This window comes from Ciconia boyciana, chromosome 10 (genome assembly GCF_034638445.1).
Source record: "Ciconia boyciana chromosome 10, ASM3463844v1, whole genome shotgun sequence".
Taxonomy (NCBI): Eukaryota; Metazoa; Chordata; class Aves; order Ciconiiformes; family Ciconiidae; genus Ciconia; species Ciconia boyciana.
Genome location: NC_132943.1, coordinates 12587545 through 12612352, shown reverse-complemented (window position 1 = coordinate 12612352; position 24808 = coordinate 12587545). Strand labels below are relative to the sequence as shown.

The 24808-nt window shown below is 42.2% G+C and overlaps 1 protein-coding gene across 4 annotated transcripts in view; it reads right to left on the bottom strand.

Annotated features, from left to right (window-relative positions):
- Positions 1 to 22899, bottom strand: part of MYLK (myosin light chain kinase) — a 225871-nt gene extending 202972 nt beyond the window's left edge. For 2 of the 4 annotated variants that reach the window (XM_072873955.1, XM_072873956.1), the window contains exon 1: positions 22337 to 22577. In XM_072873955.1, coding sequence (XP_072730056.1) covers positions 22337 to 22499 — 163 coding nt within the window. In that variant the 5' untranslated portion in view covers positions 22500 to 22577. Of the gene's footprint in view, positions 1 to 22336; positions 22578 to 22771 lie in introns of those variants that run through there. The other 2 variants (XM_072873957.1, XM_072873959.1) reach the window with 2 other exon arrangements.
- Positions 22900 to 24808: the final 1909 nt, after the last annotated feature.

Sequence of the window (24808 nt, the reverse complement as noted above, 5' to 3'; positions counted from 1 at the left end):
TTTAAGAAGAATAGTCATGGTAATGATAAGCACCAGCTGATCCGTCCAAAATATGAAGCTGCTCATGTCTGAGTGAGAGTTGTCTAAACCTGGCCATTCTCATAAAAATCAGCATTTCCATACTGCCCCAGTCTTCTATGCACTGAAGTCAAGCTGCTAAAGAAGCAAAGTTTTTCTACCCTCTTTCTACATAAATTTCTCTTCTTATTAGGTTGCTTATTCAGCCTGTACCAAAAAGTTCAAGTCCAAGAACTGCTGCAGTTTTATTTAAATAAAGTTGTTTTGGTTTTTTTAAGAAAATGTATCATAATTTAGACAAAGACATGACTGGTATGCTTTTAATCTTAAAAATATGTTCTATACAGCTATAACTTAAGAGCTTTGTGCTTATTTTCAGAGTACACTTAGCTAAGAAAAATCTGCAGAATGACAATTTTGAGAAGAAAAAAATGGAAGGAAGAACTCCAACACCACAATATTTGTAACACGAAACAGCTTTTTTCTAACAAGAGCTTGACCCTGGTTTTCAAAGGGAAAAGCATCAGTTATGAAAAGAAGGTGATGCTCGGTGACTTTCCCAATGGATATAGGATGATTAGGACAGTGGGCAACATGAAATACTAAATGTACTGTGCTACACTTGCACTGGGCTCACTTTTAAGTAAATGGTTCAGTTGCACTTTTTTATCAAAGGAGAATAAACACAGACATGAAGGAACATGCATATTTGAATCCCACACTGGTATAAAGTTGTGTTTGCTTCAGTATAGGTGAGTAAGGGGTGGGGGAATCTATTCCTTTTTCTAAAAACACCTGAATGCATTTTTTAACAATTACAAGTCAAAGTAAAAATGAGTGGAGAGGGCATGTAAAATGCAGAAAGCAGGAGCTGGAAGGAAGCAGTAATCTGTCAAGCCAATTATTTGTCCAAGCCCTTGTTTTCCCCTCACCACCTTTTTCCCAAATCCAACTAACAGGGAAAAACATCAACCAACCAACAGCCAGTATCCCCGTTGGAAGACTGATATCTTCTATAGAGTTCAGCTGCAATGGTATTCATGTTCCTTTAAGCCTCTGTTTGAACAATGTCACTATGGAAACAGATCTGTGATGCCCTGCACCTTATCGGGCCTTCTCTATTTAAATTCTTTTCTTGTGTTTTCAACAAAGCCATTCACTGAACCTCAACTAATCCAAGATTCTGTTAGGGGTGAGGTTTTCGTTTGGGTTTTTTTCCTTTTTTTTTTTTTTTTTTCTTTTTCCTTCACTACCCTGTCTCTTCCAAAAGGTTCTCTTCCCCACTAATGCCATCTGACAAGTTTTGTTTGACTCAACATCTCTTCAGTTCCTAGCTCAAAAATATTATGGCTGTATTTATTGCCAAACAGATTCTATAGTTTTTATTCCCCCCCCTCCAAGTGACATAGTTTTCAATGAAAATTCCACTCATTCAACAGCAACTTTTTCATTTTGGTCTTAGCTGCTAGGAATCTGCCTGCATCTACATCAGATGTGCCTGTAAGTTCTCTCTAGAGAATTCCTAGGTTAGAGGTATAAAGGGTTACATTTCTGCAATACCAACAGTTTATCAGTTCCAGATGCATATGGAATCCCAAATCCTGTGTTTACAAATTCCAAATATTAGAATACTTTTGGGGAACAGAGAACAGGAGGGGAGCTGGGAAGCTTCAAGGTTACTTTATGCAAATGCAAGAGGGCAAACCTGGGTTTGCCCTCACTGCATCCAAATCTGGTGCACAGGCAAGAGCCATAGCACTGCTTTTGCAAACTAAGCAAATGCTATAGCCTCTGCAGTAGTAAGTGAAATGCATGCTATAGTCCTCCACCTAAGTATATACAAGCCAAACATTATTTAACCTTTGAGTTTTTGTAATACTGCCCATAACTGTAATTTAAAGTGAGGCTACAAGAGACATCTTTAAGGGAAGTTTCTGGTACTTTCCAGTGTAGGGGGAGGTGGAGTCTTATCAGCTTGCATGAGAGTTTTGTGAAGAGGAAGATGGGATTTATAAAACAATTTTATTTTATTCACTTACTACCTTTGATATTCTGGGTTGGCTGAGGAAGCAGAAGATATGGCAACACAGTAGCCTAAGACATGCTGTGGCTCTCAGAGTTCCCAAGGTGGACTCGTATAAATACAAAGGCAAGTGCCATTAACTATCCAAATGAGCTTCACAATGAAGGACTAATCAAAACCTCCTAATGACTTCCACTGGGACAAATCAACTGTTTGTATGTTGATGCTTTAAGAAAAGGTGAAACTGGAAGAAAGCATACAACTCAAACATTCCCCCTTTATATATTTAACTGCATTATTTCTAGGCTTTCGTTGAGCAAGCTGTCTGATGGCAGCAGGAGCAGCACAATTCACAAGCAATACTCCCTGGGGTTCAGTTACTATTTCAAATGGAAATAAGAAGGACTCTTAGGAACCTCATAGCAAACCAGTTTCTTTTATGTTGTTGCTACTGCAAATTTGTATTTTCTTTACTCTTATCATAATATACCACCTAACAGCTTTTGTGAGGTGTAAAACATGACACATTGTAGTAATGGATTTTAAGTAATATTTTCCCTGATACTTGCACAGCTTATTTTGGTTTACTGAGGAACAAGTTGGAGATACGGCCAAGGAGACCACCTACATACCCAAACAAACCTTATATGTTCAAGTCCTTCAATCCAAAAAGGTAATCAAATTCACATTTTTTCCATGCATCTAACCATGGAGCAGCAGCCTTCTTTCCTATTTCAACACAGATCAGGAACTTGCTGTTCTATTTCAGCCCAGACCCAGGAGAACCACAGCAAAGCAGGTAAGCTCCCTGCTCCCAAATGCAGCATTGCCTCCCTGGAGAGTCATGACAAATGCATGACAAAAGCAACATCGTTCATAAAGAACACATTTTTCAGAGAGCTCCTCAGATATCTTATGCTAAATTCCACTGATGTTCAACAGATCATAGGTACTTCTGAAAAATGCTACCCACACAAAGCAAAAAAGGTAGAGACCAAATAATACCCATTCCAGCTTCATCCCTCATGTACTAATGGGGAAATTTTTAATCTTTATGTTTATTTATTATTTTTAGGAACTACTAGACTTGGCACAAAATAAACTGTTACTTTGTGTTACCCTCATGTTCTCAAACTAATCAATCATTCTTCATAAGTTGTCTCTGGCAGCTACTACCCTGCATCATCTTCTCTTGCCATTGAAAGATTAAACACACTGATTTTCAGGGACTTAAAAGTTGGGATATAAAATGAGGAACTAGAAAGTACCATGATAATTTAATTTCTTGCCCCAGCTCACCTTTCACTGGGTAAGATCAGGGCATTTCCAGGGACCCTGTGCATAAGGCCATCAGTACCTCCAAACTCCTCTGGCACAGATGGCAAAGGAGCACAGCAAGAGGTCAGCTGTGCCTTTGGAGAGGAACAGTTCTACACCCAAAGCTGCAGTTTTGCAACCTAATTGGGTTAACTTCCATGTGTATGTACTCTACTGGTTCATTTTGTTTCTCACTGTAAACATCCCTCTGCTGGGTTTCAGTCCCACTCTTGATAGCATACTGTTAACAGATATCAAACAAACAAAATCAAACAGAAAAATACTTAAATAAAACAATTCTGAGTAAGAAGGGGCTGGCATAACCAGAGACATAAAAGTCATGGGTGCAAAATGAACAGTGAATATTTTAGGTTAGAAATCAGAAGAGTGCTTCCAATATGGCAGAGGAGCAGCTTCCCACTAACTAAAGAAAGAAGCCTAATTCTACTTAAAGATCAGAGTATGAAAGAGGTTGTATGGCACAGTTATTGTAAATAAGGCTGGACAGGCCCCCCTGGACCACTGGGTCTCATTCCCTGCAAGGATAGTACTGGAGTTGGATACTTCTGTGTACCACGTTATCCTTTCATTATGTCGTGCAGTTCCCTCCGAAACTACTGAAAGTTGTGCTTACATTTCTGAGGGCAGCTCTGGGCAGTTTGCCTTTAGCCTCATACCACTGAATACACTTCCCTTTCTCCCTCCCTGCCCACAACTTTAAGAATTAAGCTGGGTACATAAATCTGTATTTCAAATTTCCTTGGTTTAGACAGACTAAGCCAAGACATTCCCCGCCCCTCTCAAACATCTATAGCAATGAACCCATTTTGGAGTAATTTCTCCTCCTATGGAAGACACTAGACAATGATATTGATATGTATTTTCTCTCCACATTAATTTGATTTTGTAATCCAAACTAGAGCAAGACATTGGTTGCTTCTGTATCCTTCAGTCTGCTGTGGGTCCTCAAAAGACAACTAAAGTGGTGAAATGAATTTGGAACACTGGTTTTCCTCGAAAGCTTTCTCACAGAAAGCTTTAGTGATCCTTCCACTAGACATTGCTCACCAGACAGTTGCCATTAATTACTGCATGGGAACATTTGGCCAGATATACACAAGACACAAATCACGCGTTAGGGATTTAGTTGGTTTAGAACTATGGCAGAAGGAGTTGGCTTTCTCCCGTTGTGTCTTGTATGCATCATTTCAAATTCCTATGGCATTTTTACTGGCCTGGCTGTAGACAGAAGCAGGTAGGACTCAGTAGTGAAGCTGATGAAGGATAGGTCACAAACTGAATTTCAGTGAAGTAGATAAGTGGAGCTTTGCCAAAACTGTGACCCTCTCCCTGCTACGCTGCACGCTACCAACCTAGAGGCTGTAGCAAGTTTAAACCCACCATTAAACCTGTGTCTAAATGGAAGCCTCTATTTCATGGTCTAGAAGAAAATTAATTTGATGATTAAGAGAAAAACAGAGTTACAGCCTTGTTGGCGCAAGCAGTACTAGAACCAGCTGCCAGTCCTCTTGGAATGAGGAGGCATATTGCAATAAGAACCACATTTTCTGTAAGAAGTCTCAGAGAACTTTACTAGCAAGTTGTCTCTAACATCTCAGATTTATAGCATGGCCTGGCTCAGAACCACTGCAATTTCAGAGCTTCCTTGCAACAAAAACTGTTATTAAAATCTGAAACTCTGGCCAAGGCTTTTATTCCTATAGCAGTTTATTATCTCCCTCTCTTCTAGTGCTAAAAGTCCGACAGTACAATGGTCTCCCTAGGTTATATGTTAAAACATGTGCATAACAGTTCAGAGCTACAGCATCCACCTTCCAATAAAGCACTTTCTGTGCAAGCCACTGGGGGCATGTGGGGTCCTGAGGTCAGCAAAACACATCATCTCATTCCATCTTGATCTCTTCTGACACTGAAAGAGATCAACAGATAAGAAAGGACAAAAGTTGTGCCCTAGCATGTCCATAGGTTGAATCATGCATTTATGTGGATGTGGTGTGAAAGAGTAATGCAGTGAAGGTGGAAGAAAAAAATCCAGGGAATTTTATATCTCATTCCTCATAAATTAAGATGCACAAGACTTATGTACACTACCGTTTGCACAGAGAACAGCTCATCTAAACACAGTTGAACTGGCTTTAAAATGAGTTAGTGATGGTGAAACAGGATGCAGCTTACAAATCCTGCCAAGAAAGTAAGCTAATTTTCAGTTTATTAGGATAGGGACTTCCCACTGAATCGGGCTCCTTTCCCTTCAGAGAAATGAAACATTTTTCTAGGAGCGAAAGAATTCGGATCCAAAGGAGGAACTGCATTGCGACAGTCCCAGTCTCCCAGCTGATCCTTCTGCCCAACAAGTCTTCACTTTATATATTGATATATGGAAGAAATCCCCTTGTAAGGAAAAGGAGATTAGAGGTTAATCTTTGCTTTAACAATAAAAGTAAGAAGCCACTTCACAAACCATTTCAGTCTCATGGGTTAAATGGAACCAGCTGTACATGTGACCATCATGCAAACAAAACAGTGTGTCACTAAAAAGAAGCTATTTCTTGGCGGCACAGAAAAGTGGATAGGACACTACACTGTTGTCACAAAGGGACAGGGAGAAAGGTTAGAAGGGACAGTTCAGTCATTTATTCTGACCCACTGGATACTGTCGCAATTCAGTTTAACCCTTTCACATCTACATTGAGACTGATCAGTGCTACTTGGGTGAAGCACAAAATACAGGAAGATAACTCCTAAACAGTGGTGTCAACAATTTTTAACAGCTGCAATGCCTGCTGCATTGACTGAACTCAAGTCTCTGAATTAAGTCCTGTGAAATCCAGTATTTGCCCCAAGAAACATGTCTGGGATTATCCCATAGGCTCCACATGCCCAGGATACATGCAGCTTCAAAAGACAGCTCCCTGCTGACTGAAGGAGGAGCAGGTATTACAGGGCTTTTAAGTCTCTGCAAGCAATATAGATATCATATCCTTTTACTGTATTACTCTATAGACTCCAATAAATCTACAGAATTCAGCTTACCACAAGGCTACTGTTTTTCAGAGTGACTGACCCAATGACTGGTATTTATTTGCTGAGACAAGCGCCATTAAAAAAAAAAAAAGAAGAAGAAAAAATCCACACTATTCCCCCTCATCACCACCAAAGATGACATCTTGTTGCCAATCTGCCTGCCAGGAAACCATCTGGAAACAATATCAATACCACAATCCATAGGCATCCCTCCAATGCATTAATCAGGTCATCAGAGTTCAATAACTGACAGCATCTTTAAGAACTGGAAAGGATAAAGCTGTGGTAATAAGGCACAGTCAAGATCAATCCCCAGCGCCTAGTTAGTTCTTCCTCTCCTTTGTTTGGGTTTTTTTTTTCCTCCTTTTTTTCTTTAAAAAACATACAGCATTAGCATTTTTTTCCCCTAGTGTTTGGGTTTAAATTTACCATTTCGGAGAACTTCGAAGTGCAAGCAAGGAGCACTCTCACACAGGAGCCAGGAAGAGTCACAGACTTCTGCCTTGACAGTAGAGTTATCCATATAAACCCTTAAAAGGGCATTGAAAAAGTGTGGAGAGAATTAAATGGGGCATGACAATGATTTGGAGATTAGGAAAAATATACTTTAAAATAATATAAATATATATGTATATGCTTATTGTAGCCAAAAAATGTACAAAGTTCAGTTTACAAGGTTTCTTATCACACAGAGCAGAAGTACTTTCAGAGAGAGACTAGCAGTACCAGATGCTAAAATTATCTCAGAGAAAGGGGCTGGAATCTGAAGCTGCAGAAATCTAAATTTGAGTGCGCCTTTTTTCTAAAGCATGACAAAAGGTAACAAATCAGAAAAAAAAAAAGTTGCATGTGATTTTGGTCTCCCATCTTTCTTTCTTGAATGAAAAAACAGGTGGTTTTCTAGGAGATATGTTTTAACAACACAAGTTATTATAAGACCAATGAAAAGATACACACTTCTGAAAAGCAGGGAGTAAAAGCAGAAGAATAGCAAATCCCCCTAGATTAAAGAAACAAATAAATCACAACTATTCAGTTTTATCAGTTCAGTACAGCTCTCCATATATATATATAAATCACTACAGCTGTTCATTGTCTTGGACAAAACTCTTTGGGGGCAGTGACAGGGTCTTCTTCAGTGTTTGCACAGCAGCTAGCATAACACAACCCAAAGTTAATTGTTGTACTGCGTAACTCCGTAATACAAAAGGGAGCAGTCAGCCCTTGTTCTGAACTTAAGTTAACCAGAACTGTTCAAAATAACAGCATCAAGTCCTGACAATGAACCTAAACTCAGATTTTGTTTTCACAAGTTGAGATTCAATATTTGTCAAAGAGTTCAAAGCTTTTTAGTTTCCAGAAGTCTTTGTCTCCTGTAAGCCTGGAAACTTTGCAGAGCAGTTTTCCTATAAAGCATGTTCAGGTTCTCTCATTTGAAGATGGAAAAGAGTGAATAACTTCGTCATCTGGAAGGGGCAAGGTAAAGGGAGTCCAGGAAATAAGTTTAAAGGGTTATTTTTAATCTTATTTATTTTTTTCAGGCTACAAACTTCCAAAGGTAGCTACTAATAGCTTCATGTCCCGTATATAAGCATCTAAAAATCTTCTTACTCTGCAGATGGGGTGGAATAGCTATGGATAATAAGAAGTCAGAGTTAACCTCTGAAAACTGTTTTTACATTGAGTCTCTCATTGTGGAAGAAATTAATATTTTGGCTTGCCACTAAATTAATTACCTATTTTTGAGCTAATTAATCCAGCTGAGCCAACAGAACTAATATTAATGCAAGTACAGGGCAAAATCTTACATTAGACTCACAGAGAACTGGGCTAAAAAAATTATCCCAAAAATAATTTTCCAATGAGCTCCAGAAATTCTGCATGTGAAGCACGCAGTTTAAAGGTAAGAACTTAAATATTTGATAATACCTAAACATTCTCATGGGTACACTTGGATTTATAAGTGACTTTTCTGTTTGTTTGTTTTTTTTCCAGCACATCAAGCTAAATCTAGATTAAGCCTATGTTATAGGTAATGCAAGTGTATTCACTCACAAGTTTTATTCAGTGAACTCCTAAATTGATTTTAGTTAGAATAAGACAACTTTGCATTCAGACATGGAATCAGAAGATTCACCTTGCTTACCTTTTTTCAGGCCTTAGAGAAGTCCTTTCAAACTCTGATACACTCTGATACTCTTTGTAAAGTGTTTTGCAACCTAGCAATGAAAGTGGTAAGAACTATGTATTTGACCATACCATTTGAATAACATTCTCGTAGAAATCCTGCAAATAATTCACATTAATGAATGTATTTTACAGTTAGAAAAACATAAATTAATATGCTGTTGAAATTATCAATACCTAAATATCAGACAAGTGAAGTTTGGCTGGAGTAGCTGCATAAACCTGCCAGTCTAACTGTGAAGTAGAAAATGGTATCTAGATAACAAGCAAAATCCTTCTGAAGCCTGGCACTGAGAACAATTCCACAGCTAAATACCTCCATAGAAGCCAATGATCACAAAAGATCCTGACGGCCACTGAAGTTTCATTTGATAACAAACCACTCAAGAGAACGGATTAGTCAGATACAGGACTGTAAGAGGTCTTCTGTACCCTGAAGTCCAGTTGCTGTTTATGACACACAACTGTTTCACTTAACATCATATCCCTTGCACGTATTACAATGAAGGGATGAGGTACGGGTTTTCACCACAGGTGTTATTCCAGTCAGCTTTGATGAAGAGATTGCTCTGGACAATTTCACTTTCATTTTTTTGCAGTAACTTTTAAAGTATACAACTCTACTTCATTATTTAGCTTCTCATATGATGGGGAACTCCTGCAACTCATCAGCAAAGTCATCACACAGAGACTGCGTGTACATTTCCAACAGCTTTCTGGTCCAGGCAGATATGTAGTAGGCTTAAACACAAGACCTTCAACAACAAAGCACAGACACATAGCTAGATTTGAAGCAAGGTTGGTCCAGCGCTCACAGGTTTAGTAAAGGCTCAAACAGACAAGCTTTGCAAATTTAGGTGTTTCTATTTACAGAATGCAAGGTGACTGCTATAGCAGGGGACTGGATGTGGCCCAGGAAAAAAAACCAAACACTCCAGTCCTGTGCTCCTAGTGAAAAGAATATATGTGACTTTGCTGATACAGTGCAAAGAGAACACAGGACTAGGTTTATTCAGCTATCTAGGTGTTATTGGTTAATATTAGCTTCGACTAGCTAAGCAATATTAATCAACAATAACTTGTTTGCATATCTTGTTTCAATGCTGGATTGCATCTGTAAAAGCAGCCCTTCAAAGTGCATCTGTAGAGAATAAAATTCTGTACTGCTCCTTCAATTGCATGCACATACTTTATGGAAGAAGGACAATCTTCCTGTACTGCACAGAAATGAATATAAACACACTTCAGCTCTTGTAAACATGTCCACAGAGACCTCTCATATAACCACAGCGTATTCTACTTCAGTTTTTTTCCACGTCTGCAAAACTGGAAAAGCAAGGTGTCCTGGTTTCAGCTGAGATAGAGTTAATTTTCTTTATAGTGGCTGGTATGGGGCTATGTTTTGGATTTGTGCTGAAAACAGTGTTGATTACACAGGGATGTTTTAGTTGTTGCTGCACTAGTCAAGGACTTTTCAGCTTCCCATGCTCTGCCAGGTGCACAAGAAGCTGGGAGGGGACACAGCCAGGATAGTTGATCCAAGCTGACCAAAGGGCTCTTCCATACCACATGACGTCATGCTCAGTATATAAAGCTGGGGAAGAAGAAGGAAGGGGAGACATTTGGAGTGATGGCGTTTGTCTTCCCAAGTAACCACTACGCGTGATGGAGCCCTGCTTTCCTGGAGATGGCTGAACACCTGCCTGCCCATGGGAAGTAGTGAAGGAATTCCTTGCTTTGCTTTGCTTGTGTGCGTGGCTTTTGCTTTCCCTATTAAACTGTCTTTATCTCAACCCTCGAGTTTTCTTACTTTTGCTCTTCTGATTCTCTCCCCCATCCCACCAGGGGGGAGTGAGCGAGCGGCTGCGTGGTGCTTAGTTGCCAGCTGGGGCTAAACCATGACACAAGGCTATCTTCTTCCTGGATGCTTTAAGTGCAGGGGTTTTAAATTTTATACATATTCTAGCCCAGGATTTAATAAGTGCAAAGTTTTAATCATCACTGCATATACTGTGTGTACACAAAAGGTAATATAGGTAGCTCCATTAGCACCCAGAACAGCTTCATGCCCAGCTTGTGCCTCTCAATTTTAATAGATGGATTCCACAGAGTATTACAATACTAATAGCTGCCATATCTCAACACCACATGAGGACCTTCAGAAATAGTCAGTATTTGCCCAGGCGGAAAAGAAAGGGACGATATAGTATCAGTCATTATTCTAGTTCCATATACAGTTCTCCAGTGGAAAAAAGACTTCTAAGTATAGGGTACAATCCAAAACCGAGAAAGCTATAAAGGCTATCTGTTAGGTAACACAAAGAATGGCACTGATACTAAGGGTCACCAAACAAAACCAGTGTACAGATATTCAATTTTAAGAAAGGGAACTATATAAGGATGTGGCAAGAAAGAGAGAGGACACTAAAAAGGAGCAGTTCAAAAAGCAAGAAGCCTCAGGGAGAGTTAGGAGAGTATTGCAGGGCATAGGTCAGCCCTTAGAAAATGGATTGGTTAAGTAAAGACAGGGAAGCCCATAAAACACAGCAAGTCAAATGTTAGCAGGAAATTAAGAGGGCTAAAAGACAATCCAAAAAGTGCCTGCAAACAAAGATCATGGTGCTAGTAAACAGCTCTTTAAATACATCAACAACAGGAAGGCAGCTAGGAAAGCAGTCGAACTGCTGGATAACAAAGGTGTAAGAGGGGCAGATGGGGATGATAAAGCTGTAGCAAAGAAGCTCAATGAATTCTTTACATCAGTCTTTACTGCTGAAATCTTTGTGGAGATTTCCACACCCATTGCACTCTGTTGCAAATCTGGCAGAGGAGCCAGATCAATCTGAAGTAAATTCAGGAAATACTAGACCAAACAAGGAAGTTAGATGTTAATCCATCAGTGGGACAGAACAATGTTCACACAAGTTCTGAAGAAACTCGAATGTGAATTTGAAGAACCACTACCCAAGGTGTGTAAGCCAGCATTATAGAGAGCCTCTGTACTGGAGGACTCGCAGATCCTGCCTGCGTAACTCCCAGCTACAGGAAGGGCTGTGTAGGGGAACCTGGGAAGCACACTCGGTCAAGTCTGACTTCATTCACAGTAAGAGTGAGCACATTAGAAAGAATAAGAAAGCAAAGGATAGAGCTTAATAGACACTTTTTAAGATGGAGAGGAATCAGCAGTGCAATCCCTGGGATCAGTGCTGGGACTGGTGTTACTCAAAACTAAGTGATTGGGAAAAAAGTTGGCAGGTAGGCTTTAGTGTAGATAAATTTCAAGTAATTCATCTAGGCAATAACTTCTAACTGTTTCTACTCAGAAGCTGGAGCCATCCTTGACAGTTCTCTAAAGTCATTGGCTCAGTGTTCAGCAGCAGTCACAAAAAAGCCAGCAAAATACAGGGCACCATCAGAAAGCAAGGAAGACAGGGCATTTCTGCCACTTCACACAGCCTGAGCGCTCCCACAACTTGAGTATTGTGATCTGCTCTCCACATACCAAGAAGGACATAGTAACGTTAGAGGGGTGCAGAAAAGGGGAACCAAACTGAATCAGAGCAGATACTTTACATGGAGAGACTAAAAAGGCTGGGAGTCCTCAGCTTGGAGAGAAGGCGGCTGAGGGTGGATATGACCAGGTATAACAAAAAACCCATGCGCTACTGAATGCAGAACTGTTGTTTGCCAAATCCTACAACACTAGAACAAGGCGGTACTCACTGAAACTAGCAATAAACCCATTTAAATAGAAAATACTTGTTTACCCAGCAGGTTACAAGCTTCTGGAACTTGCTGTCACATGACGCTGTGAAGCAAAGGATGTCCATGGGTTCAAAAAGGGATTAAGCAAACTCCTGGATGACAGGTCCATAAATGGACACTTAAAGGACTAAACAGGTACGTAACCTCTAATACTCTTAACACAAGAGCTGTGGAAACCAGAGAGGTGGGGAGAGAAGTGGGTCTCAAAAAACAGCTGTTGAAGAATCTTCTGTTAACTTGTCGGACACGATGCTGGGCTAACTAGAACGCTGAGGCAGTTTTAATGTTACTCATTTTTTTAGGTAGAGTCAGCATTCCCACACATTGCACCACTTCCCAAGGATAAGCAATGACCAAGACTCATCAGGGCTTCGGAAAAGGACCTCCTGCCACTGTGACAATCAGACTAGAATTCATTGCATGGCTTAACACCGGAATATTGTTTGAGAGATCTGCTTTCTGCCAACATGCTGGCCACTGTCTCTTAGTATCTAATGATAATTATCCATAAATAATGCAATAAAGAAAACATACACATGGCTGGTATTCTTCCTCCTGTGCAACTTCTGGATTAATTTTGTTATTTTATCTGTACTGTAACCCCAGCAAAGGAACAAGTTGATAGAAAGCAAACATATTCATTACCCTTCATGGCAGGGGTGGGAGTGGGACAGGGACAGATATGAACAACAAAGAATAGGAAATAAAACAATTTAGACCAGTTACAGGTGCCAGAGTTTTTCTTTTAGCACCCTTCCCCCTGAAAGCACCTTTTACATCTGTACACACAGTAGAGACATCCATAAGTAATTATTTTACCAAGCCAGGTAAACCAAGATTTTAATTTAATTTTTAATTCAAAGTTTCATTTTAGAAGCATTTTTTAAATGAACACCGTCTTTGAAGACGGTAAGTTATTTATATCTCAAAAAAAAAAAAATTTAATCAGCAAAGCTGTATTTCCTGTCTTGTAAGTGAAATATAAGCTTGGACAGAAGAAAAAATACCTTACAAGAAGTTCAATTACAGCGAGTTTCTCTTCAAGAAAATAAATCCTTTGTTTTGAGGTTTAATTTAGTTCATTATCTTGTAACTCTCACAGTTTTAAAATAAAATATTTTTGTTTGGTTCTTGGGGAAAAGATTTCTATGTTACACAGATCAAAAATTAACAAGGTTTGACAAAGTTAACTCTTATGCCTGCTCTTGACACAGTCTGTCTCAAAACCTTATGCTTGTAATAAAGCCGGCTAGAAACGAACTAGCACTGGAAAGCTATATAGTGAATTCTGTTCACCACAGAACACATAACAGGCATGACCAGACATGAAACACCATGCATTTTTTTCCTCCTTAATTTGGTGAGAAGTAGGCTATGTTACTACAGTTCCTTACACCAATATCAATAACCATACATTGCTAATGTAATATATGGGTACCTGGCACACATACAGGATCCTGCACAGTGCTCATGCACTGATGAACAATCACAGCAAGTTCAAAGCAGGTTACTTTAGTTGTCAAGCAAAGTACAATATAATAAAAAACCCAAAGCAATGTAACGTCAAGTACTAAAATGTATTTACACATTTATGTTTACTTTTATCATCACAGACAAAGCAAAAAGGATAAAATGGTAAAGAGTTTGCAGTTAGAGGATACTACATTAAGTCTAAGGTCAAGATCACACATGGGGAGAAAGTAAGGTCCACACCATTTTACCTGGAAAACAATTTGAACATCTCTGACTTTCTGTCCTTGCTGTTGAGATGCCATGCAAGTTGTTAACTTTTGCAACCTCATTTTCTGGATGCCACCATGGTCCAGTCAGGAACTGAGCCCCAACTTACGTTCATGCTAACCAGGACTACTGATTCGGTCTCCATACCTCAACGTCCACAGCCATAGCTTGTAAATACTTTGGAGAAGGAATACAACTTCGAGTTTCATATCAGGTAAGAGCTACATAGATTGAATGAGAACTAAATACTTTAGTAGTCATCTGAGATGAACTAGATAATGCCACAATTTCAGGTAAAATGAAGGAGCAATACTTCTGCTGACTAAGTTTAGAAGCATTTGAAGAAAACCCATATAAAACAGCCTTTTAAACCGCTACACTGACTTTTACTCTACATGAGATGTGCTTACTTGATCAGAAAGTAGCCCAGTACCTATGTTCAGGTTGACTTAAGCACGTAACTTCCCCATCAGTTGCAATAAAGCTTTGGTGCCACAGGCAAAATGGAGTGAGTGCTTTTGAGCCTGCCTGGTAGGCATTCAGGCCAGCCATGTCTGCAGGACACAGCACAGCTCCTGCCTCCTCACCTGCCCCTCAGCACGAGGGGATTCCCTCATGGATGCTCACGGCCATCCCACAGCCACACCTTTACTCGCACCTCTCACATGACGACATTGTAACCGGTGTGAGTGACAGCTCGCGCAGCGGGGCGGCCTGTCAGGAGGCCGTGAGCCGCCCTGAGCTGGTCCCGGCCGGTTCCCGCCGGCTCTGGCACTGAGGGGGGGCCCAGCGGGGAAAACCGCCACACGCCAGAGCCCGACCATTGCGCCAAAATGTCCGTCAGCCAGAGAAGCGCCTCGATACAAGGTGTTAGGGAAGGAAAATGGTGGCTGCTGAGGGCTGGAGACTCTGTGGGGTCCTCCGTGGCAAAGGGGGCAGGGACAGCCTGCCCGAGGGACAGCCTGCCTCAGCGCTGCTGCCATTCTGTAACCTGCAGCCAGTGTGCAGCAAGCGGAGACTACGAGGGAAAGGGCTGAATAAGTATTTATGTAAGCGACTTCATAATTGTTTGTGGTGGTCTTGTTCCTCAGTATCTGAATCAGTGATCGGAAGTTTGTATTGATTGCCAAGAAAATAATAAAAAAATTAATTCTCTGACTCAAGCCTGTTTTGCCAGCAACGCAGAGGTAGCTTGCCACAAACTCTCCTGCAAGAGTACTACATGCTGTTAAGGCACATCCCTGAGCCGGGCTGAAGGAAGCGCAGAATGCAAACTCTGCAACTCCCCTGGGAATGCTGAAGTTCAGACTTCAAAAACCAGCAGCCACTTCTATTCAAATGTGTTCACTCCACTCACGAGCACGGAGGTTTTCACAGCAACATGAAAACTGCTGTACTGCAGAGGAACAGGAAGATGAGTAGGAAGAAGAAAGGGAAATGAGGAAGACAATGAAGCAAACCTTCTTTCACCACTCCCCTGTCTGTGAGAAAGATGCACCCAGACATGCATAGGCACACAAGCCAGGATCTCTTCCTAAAAAACCTGCATAATACATGCTCAGATATTTGCTTGCCTCTTACTGATACGAGTTCAGTCAGCACTAAATACCTCCAGCTGGTTTCAAGTTACAGCCAGGGGAAGTAGTACCATAAAATTCCTCACAGCCACCCAAACCATTACTCTTCTATTTTCTTCCATGTGGGGTCATCACACCCCCTCTGGAAAGCTTAGAGGTATGATACCACTGCAGGCATCTTCAGAGAGAGCCTGACAATGGTGTATTATGAGGCTTGTTGTAACATCCTTTCAATATTCTTAAGGTCCAGTGATTTAGAGAAGAGGGTCTTTTGTGTCTCCTGTCAGTTCCAGGAAGCTCCTGTCACTGGCATGGAGACTGCATATGGAAAAGAGCTGCTAAATAGACCACTTAAAAGAATATGGGCCCAGTTTTGCTCCCACATTACTGAAAACCATGAATGCTGCAACTCTGTTGAGGTCAGAGGAATTGCACTGCTCTGATGTTGGGGGTGAGACACCCATACACCAGCTGTTGCATTTCAAAGCCAGGGCTCCCTCCGTGACAGTCGCACAGGCTCTGCCTGAGATACACCCGCTGAGGCCATCACAGCCAGAATGTCAGCGCTTAAACAGCGGCAGCATGCGTGCAGGCATATCCCACCAATCTAACCCACAGCAGCACCGGAGTAAACTTACGCTGCACAAAACAGAAAAGGTTTCTCGCCTCCAAAACTAGGCTGGACTTGAACACTAGTGATGTGGAGAGCCAGTAACACTTTCAGAAACGAAGCATTGACTTAATGCCTTCCTCTTCTTCCACCAAAGGAAAGGAAAGCTTATGATCATAAAAGATCTAAGGTAAATAACCTGAGTAAAGCAGGCCATTTTGGACAAATTTCTCTTTCCTGTGTATTTTAAACACAGCCTGCTTATTGCTTCTGTTTTGTAACTTTCCTTTTGATATAATCAAATGAAAGGAAGAAGCCTCTACTTCAGTATTTAACAAACTGCTTGCATCATTATAAGGAATTAATGGAATGACATATTTATTCCGTTAAGAGACAAGCAACTTCATAAGAGTTAACACTACAGAAAATATGATTATACAACTATGTACATTTTATAATGGTGTATTAAAACCTTGTTATTATTTGTACTGCACATTTACACAGTAAATGAAATTGTGACTGTCACTTAGTAGATATGGAAAATCTCACATCCCTGTCTCACCTTGTTGCACCATGAGTATTCATCAGTTTATAGCACTTAAGAAAACAACATCACCTTGAAATCAAATGCAACAATGTCCTGATCAGAACTAAGAGCTGGTGGCTATAGTTCCTTTGACTCATGCTGCCTGCAAAACACAACTCTCACAGGCCTTAGAAGCAAACAGGAAACTTGCACTACCTCCAGGCAGATAAGAACAGCTAACTCACAAAACAGGGATCCTTTCATTATTTGGAACATCTCAGAGAGCGTCTATGCCAGACCAAGTACCACTGTGTCTCTCCAGCCACTCAAATCCTGATCCTCTTTGTAAGAGTATTTGCAACTCAGTCCTTGGTCTCCCCATTATCCACTCATCCCTTAATATTTTGCTGAGGTTAATAATCAGGATAGTGATTTTTGCTACTTGGCAGTGTTTCCCACTGAAAGCTGGTTTAGACAGTGTATAAAAGGGCTTGGGATGAAACTACAGGCTTGGCAGTCAGATTATCCTTTGCTACACAGTTCTGGTATCATTTTGGGCACATCTTTCTGTTCAGATATCATCCTGTTGCTCTGCAAATACCCCAGATCACAAGACAGCTGAAGAATAACAGAAGAAGCAGTAAAAAGACAACTCAGAGTAATGGTCTTAACCTGCTGTGCAACAATTAGAAATAAACTGCAGTGGGTGTGTAAAACAGCACATGCCATCACTCACTTTCCTCAGCCTGGAGGTCTGCAGCTTCAGACCACCTGTGGACTGTCAGCAATTTATCACATTGCACAAGAAGAAACAGCAAGTGATGCACATGACTGGCAACTAGAGCATCTCTTCCTTCTCCCACAGGTTATATCTTCTACTGTCAAACAGAATGTATGTTCTGTTTTAATCCTTTCTTGATGAAGAAAATAACTGAAAACATCCCTTCGTGACAATTCTGTATCCTATGGCACATCAGCTGCATCACAAGCCCTAAAAATGCCTTTGGCACCAAGAATCCTGTGCATACAAAACAGCACTTCAGTCTGAATAATTAATATGCCATCAGCTGGCCATGTTTTTGGCAAGTGAGTGAATTTAATCCAATTACAGCGGAGGTGATGAGGTCAAGCTGACTCTTATGAAGAATCACCAGCAAGACTGTCCTCAAAACATAAGACACTGCAGCTTGCTAGACTTATCTAGAGATCTGACACACTGTAGTGAAGTTTAGCAATGCTCAGACTTGTTATAACAAAGGTAAGTGCCAAGAAACTGCTTTGTGCCAGCAAGCAGAAGAGGAAAGGGATTCAGCAAGAACACACTTTGTAAAGCACACTGTAATCCTAAGCACTTAATTGCCTTTGGCAAGAGCTGCATCCCATTGCTCTCTCAGAAGTCGTTTTATCTGCAATTTGATGCTCACAGCTACAGCAATGAATGGAGTGGGGGAGGAGAAGAAACTGCGGGAACCGGGGAGAGAACTACCCGCTACCAGTCTGTCTGCTGAACTACCAAAGCAAAATATATAATATATTGGCATGTGCAAGACCTGATCTGCACATCCAATTACTTTGGAGAGCTCCCATAGAAACAAATGAAGACTGACTCGCATCCAGGCTCTTTAATCACCTACAGAGGTGGGGAAATTTGTTGTAGAGTTACACACCTGTATTTATATTTTAGTATTTATGTAGGAGTGGCCTCACTTCCAGACATTCTGAGTGAACCCATATAGGTCACTGTAAATTTGAAGTAATAGCCAGAGTTTCTGTTTCTTTTCCCTGTCTCTGCTTATAATGCAGTATGCACAAATATTTTACAATATGTTAACCCCAACCCATTGTTCCCACATAAATGGAAGACTCAAAGGTAAATAATGCACCAAGCCTCTTTAATTAAATAAGGAGTTTGGGGGAGGAGTTTCTGCAGACCCTTTTAAATCTTAAAGCCTGCCAACTGGATGAACAAAAGGTAGATTAGGTTCACATGATAAATCCCAGTAAACCTGGAAATCCTTTGTTAATAAGTCACTAAGGGAATTTTTTTCCCCCTAGAATTTCTGCTCACCAGAAGTGAGAGTTAAGATTATTTGAACGAGTTTGGTTTCCAGCAGCATTAAATGGGTATATGCCTCATGGAGCTCTAATCTCCTCATTTCTATAGAGCTCAATTCTCCTTTCAGTCCTACTAAAGAAGAACCAGTTATTTCTAGCTTTTATATAGGGAGCAGCTGCTGAAACTTCAGAGGCAAAAAAAGTTCATGAAATTAGTCAAGATTCCCAGGAAAATTAAAGTGGAATTCTATATCAGCTTTAATAGCAACAGCAACACTAACAGAGGTACAAATGTATTTTCATTTCATTTTGGTATTTCTTTCATGTAGCAGTTTGCAAATGATCCTTTTAAGTTTCCATTCATAAGTTAGCGTTCAGTAGCTTGTTCACAGAGCCAAATGACATGTTCGTCTGGCAATTAGCATACTCTTCTGTTTGTAGAGAGGCTTAATGAAGACATTATTAGCGACAGACCTTGCTGTAGCACATTAAACAGACCCTTTACAATTGCTCAGGAAAGACCCAGATTTTAGCAAAACCCATACTGTAATCACAGACAACATAGATGACATTTAAAGCTGTGATAAATTAAAAAAAAAAAAGTCCAGAGTCCATCCTACCTGGATCCATCTGGCTTCACCAATGAATCCTTTTCAGCACTATACATTAATCATATCTTCTCTTCATGCAGTGCTGAAATCCAAACAGGATATGTAATCCTAATGTACATCGCGGAAGCATTTCCATCAGTGAAGGGGATGAAGGCAGCTGTACAAGGCTTGCTAAGATCCTGTCTGGAACAGTGGATACCACTGTTGTCATTCAGGCTCAGAAAAAGTTTAAAAGAGTCTACTGCAACAAGTGTAGCAACCTGTTTCTAGAGCAAGGAGGGAAAGGACATCCTACCTTCCAATGGGAGGTTAAAAATGAATAGTTTAGCATCAAAGAGAAAAGAGGCTATTAGCCAGCCAAGGGGGGGGAGAAAAAAAAAAATTACCTTCATTACCTCCTAACTTGTACATGTGGAGTAAAGTTTGGAAAAGCTATTGAGTACGGCGCTAAACACAGCAAAAGCAAACAACTGCAGCATGTTTTAATATGAACTTGACAAGTTTATAAAGGAAAGGAGACGAGTCTTTCTGCAAAAACAGGATGAAACAGTCCAGGATCCCTTCCAGCCCATGCTCAGGCCTGAACCCAAACTACCTAGAAGAGTCCAACAGACTGTGGCTCCCGATTCTCCAGAGTCTAACCAAAAACTTCAGCCATCTCCCTACATGGCTCTCAAGCAGAGCTTCTGAGCGCACTTTCCGGATTTAGACATCCACAACTTTAAGGCACAGCATTTGGAGCAGTTCTGAACTCTATTTACATCTGCATTTTGTTTTAGGAGGGCTCTGAAAGTAATTTGTAGCTGTTGGTTTATAGTCTTTCTAATACAGTGTATTTGGCCTACGTAAGGATATTGGTATGGGTTTTGATTTACTGTAAAAATAGGATCATCGCCCAGAGGAAGTCCTAATGATCTTAAAGGAGGAGTCAGGGAGAACACAAAACAGACCAAAAACTGGTGAAAAATCATGCGTCTCTTACATTTAACTTAAGGCAATGACAATACGTAATCACTGCTTATTTCAGACTTTATAAATTCCCTTTCAGCATTATACAAGCAAACCACCAGAACTTCAATGATTTATTTCCTTCATCCTTCTTTGCACCATGTAGCAAGGCAACTAAAGCTATGGAGAGATGCTTGCAACAGCAAAGTGTCAGATTTCTAACTTTCTTTGCAGCAGACCTTTTAAGATTTCCCTACAAGGCCAATAAAAACTGGGTCAGTGATATTAACTAGTGTGAGCCTCCCACATTTATATAAAATCCTAGCTGTGATGTGTATTAAACCAGGCATTTTCTTCCTGCTCATGTCCCTCTAAAAAGGTTAAACACCATTAATGTATCACACACCAGCACAGGACGTGCTGCTCATCCTTCTAGTGGCTGGTCCTCTGGTGGCAAACATTCTCCTACTACGACCAAAGTCACTCCAGTTACTGCTGGAGTTAAAACATTTGTCGTGTAGTGTTAGAATGCAAAATGCTAAGGACGAGTGTAACATAGGTGTATTACGGAAATGTGTTATAGTGAGCACTATGTTACAAAACTACAGTGCACATAGCAACTAGCTACAGAAGAATAGTATCATTTGAGGAACCACAAAATACTGTGGATATGTGCCAGAAGAAAATTAACTGTTCATGCCATCTGACAGTTATAAGTGAATATAATTCTGGTTTAAAAACAGAAGGCTCCTAAAATGCACTCTTAGAGCCTACTTCCAGGAACATCTCAGCAAATATAAAGTTGCACAGGAAGAGACATACCATATTTGGCAAATAATAATGCAAGTCATTAGGAAAAAAAAAATAAAGACATGTGCAGGAAGAAGGGGGAGGGAGATAGTAACTCTGTTTGGGATTTAAAATGTGAGAGGAATTACTCCTTCCCTTACAGCTTCACTGACAGAAATGGTATTTCCAGCACTCCACTAAGAGGTGGCATCATTTTGGACAGTCTTATTGGGGAACACACCTTCTGGCATCATTTTGGAGAGTCTTAGTGGGGAACACACCTTCTGCAAGTCATGTAACTCCGTGCTCACCCTCCATAGGGTTCAATGCTTGGAAACCCTCAGAAGCAGGCTGTGTGGAACCAGGTATTTGCACTTATCCTCTCAGCCATTCCCTTTGTAGAGAGCATAATCTAGGCTTCAAAACACTTATGATTCTGCTTCCTGACTCTGGGAGAAGTATCCCTATGGATTTACTCTGCAGAAGACAAGGCTGGGGCTAAAAAGTAACTTTAAACTGTGAGAGAAGGGGAGGATTCTCTGTCTTTTCGTCCCTGGTCTCCAGCCCCTGCTGGTCTGCCACACCACTCCCTTCCAGTCTGAGTGCAGGGCACAGTGCCAGGTCAGAGTCCAGATGTGCACATACAGGGAAGAGATGGCAAAGAATCCCCAAAAGCATATGCTCCAAAGCGTGAAGGCAGCACGCAGAGAAGTGATTTCACCTCCTCTCCCCCCCCCGCCCCAAAGTAATGATTTTAAGCATTCACCTCCTTCCCCCATCCTTACACAGTATGTTTAAGTGGTGTCACGAGGATTTATCCTTCTCTGAGACCCTGTGTTGTGCAACATGGTACAAATTACTTGAGAACAGCAGAAGTCAACAAAAAACCCCACACATTCATTTTATCTGAAACATGAAAGATGTAGATGTGCAGTGAGGGAACATTTCTACATGTGCCTCCGCATATGCACCCTTATATTTGAAAGACTCAGAAGTCCAAGGCAGAGCCAAAGAGATGATCATTACAACCTAGCCTATAAATGCTCGTTCTTAATCCTTTGCTACCTGCCAACAGAGAACAATAACCCTATAACAAATCACACATAAAAGATAACAAGTACTTACTACCAGGTTTGCTCGCTCTCGGATTAACGCACTCTGGGACGGGAGCCGTGGGTGAGCCCTTCTCCCCGCAGGAGCCCAGCTGACGCTCTTGCAGGGGAAGCGATGGGAGCTGGCTTGAGACACCCGCAGGAAGCCCGCGGCTCCGATGCTCCAAGCCCGGCATGTGCCCGCAGCCCGCGCCGCTGGGCCGGCCCACTGCAGCGCGGCTACCTCGTCCCTCCGGAGAAGCAGGTTTCCCTCCTCCTTCCCCGCCTACTCCACCTCCCCCTCCGGAGGATGCCCCGGTACCCCCCAGCCCTGCCCGCCCCCGGGCTTCCCTCCGCGTCCCGCTGCGCAGCCGGCGGGGAGAGCCCCGCGGGTCCGGGGAGCGCCGCCGGAGCCACCCCGCCGCCGAGCTCCCCCGGCCCCGGGCCGGCGCCTCCGGCCGCAGCCCACCTGCCGCTCGGCTCGGCTCGGCTCGCAGCCGCTGTCCCGCGCACTCCGGGAGCGGGGGAAGCGCGGAGCCCGCGGGGGAAGCGGTGCCCGGCGGCGATACTCGGTGCGGTCGGCGCGGCTCCCTTTAACTCCTTCCCTGCCCCGCCAGCGCGGGCTGGCGGCCGCCTCGGAGCCTTATTAGGCAGCGGGCGCGGGGCCGGGGGGAGTCCCGGGCCGGCGGTGGCGGTGGCGGTGGCGGGGCCGGGGCCGGGGCCGGGGCCGGGGCCGGCACCGGCACCGGCCCAGCACCAGCCCAGCACCTGTGGAGCGCGGCTCGCACAGGTGGGGCGGCTAGGTGTGGGGGCCTCCATGGGGGAGCGTATGGAGTTCTGTAGGTGGGGGGAGTATGAGGGGTGTATAGGGGTGCTATATGAGGTGTGTACAGAAGAGTGTCTCGGGATGTGGCAGCTTTATACGGTGCATATGGGGAGGGTAGACAGTGTGTGTATGGGGTGCCTGTATGGGGAAGCATAGAGGGGTGTGTTTATGGGCTTGCATAGGACGTGCATGGAATATGTATGGGATATATATATGTTTTCTGGGGTGAGTGTATGGCTTGCATATAGGGGAAGTGTATAGAGGATGTATGTGAAGGTCTGTATGGGACTTGGATGGGATGCCAAAGGGGTGTGTTTACAGAGGTGTGTATATGAGTATGTATGGAGAGTGTAGGGGTCTGCATAGAGCTGCAGCCCTGCCACCCCCTACCCCGACCCAACAGGGCACTCTCTCAGGCACACGGGGGACTCAGGGCTGCCCTCTGCCTCCCCCACCCCACACCCAGAGCCTGGCTGGGGCTGGTGCACTGGCACATCAGCCTAGGACATCCAAATCTGGGGCAGGAGATTTAGTTTAATAAACCGTTTACAGTTAGTTAAGTGCTAAAGTAGTGTAGAAGGAAGAGCAAATGAGAGATGGGGACAAACTGGATCCTCTTCGATACTTAGACCTTGGACCTGCTGTTTTATAATGTGGAACTAGAGACCCTGAACGGGAGGGGTAGGGTGATCCAGGTACATGGCAAACTTAAAGCCCTTTTACTCTAGTACTTTTAAAAGTTTTATTTACACATTTTAAAAACCCAAACAACTGACTCTTTATCTGAAACGGATTTATAGCCAGATCATAAACACACATGGGGACAGACACATCAAAAGCCCAGGTTCTATGGATAAAGCTTTTCCTTTCTGTCATCTTGCATTCTTCTGTGCTGCGATCAAATTACTCCTAGGTATTTTAAAATGTGGTTCTGAACTGCTACAGAAAAGAGAAAGCACAAGCTGCAGAGAACTTGCCTCCTCACCAGGCTCTAAAATACCTCTAGGGGTGATGGAGCAAACCACAGTCCAGGCTCTAATTCTTTCTCTCTCCTCCCTGTTTCCACTCAACAGCAGTCAACTTAGAAAAATGTGGCCAAGATAAGCAAGTCACAGCGAAGCTGTACTTTGCTGCAGCAGCGTCAGGAGTTTTATATTTTCAGAGACCTCAATATTTTTCATTTTGATTCTGAGGTGAATTTTTCAGCTATTGATGGAGGATGTGTCCTGCAACCTGAGTAGGCTGTACAAGGAGGCAGTGCAAGATGCTGCCTTTTCCTGGTACATCGTTTGTCTTACTGAGCACAAGCCTCTGCAAAGGATGGCAGCAGTTACCGGTATGAGTCCATGAAAAGTTGTAGCCATCCCTTTTGACTCTTTCTCTTCCAGGTGCAGTACAAAGTGAGGGAGCTAGGAGGAATTGCTGCTGCCTCTTCAAGAGGAAGTTGTCAGCTGGCAGTGATACTTTTCTTACTCCTAATTCCCTTAGATTGACTATCTGTTAGGAGCACAAGATGCTTTTCCTGTTTTAAAGGCTCTGGGACTTTGAAAAAAGATAAATGGATCCTTTTTTTTTTTTTTTTTTTTTACACCTGAATCACTGAAATGTGAGTCCTAAAGAAAAGTGACTTATTTTCAGAGGTTCTGCATACCTCAGTTCTCACTGGCTCTGTTGAACCTT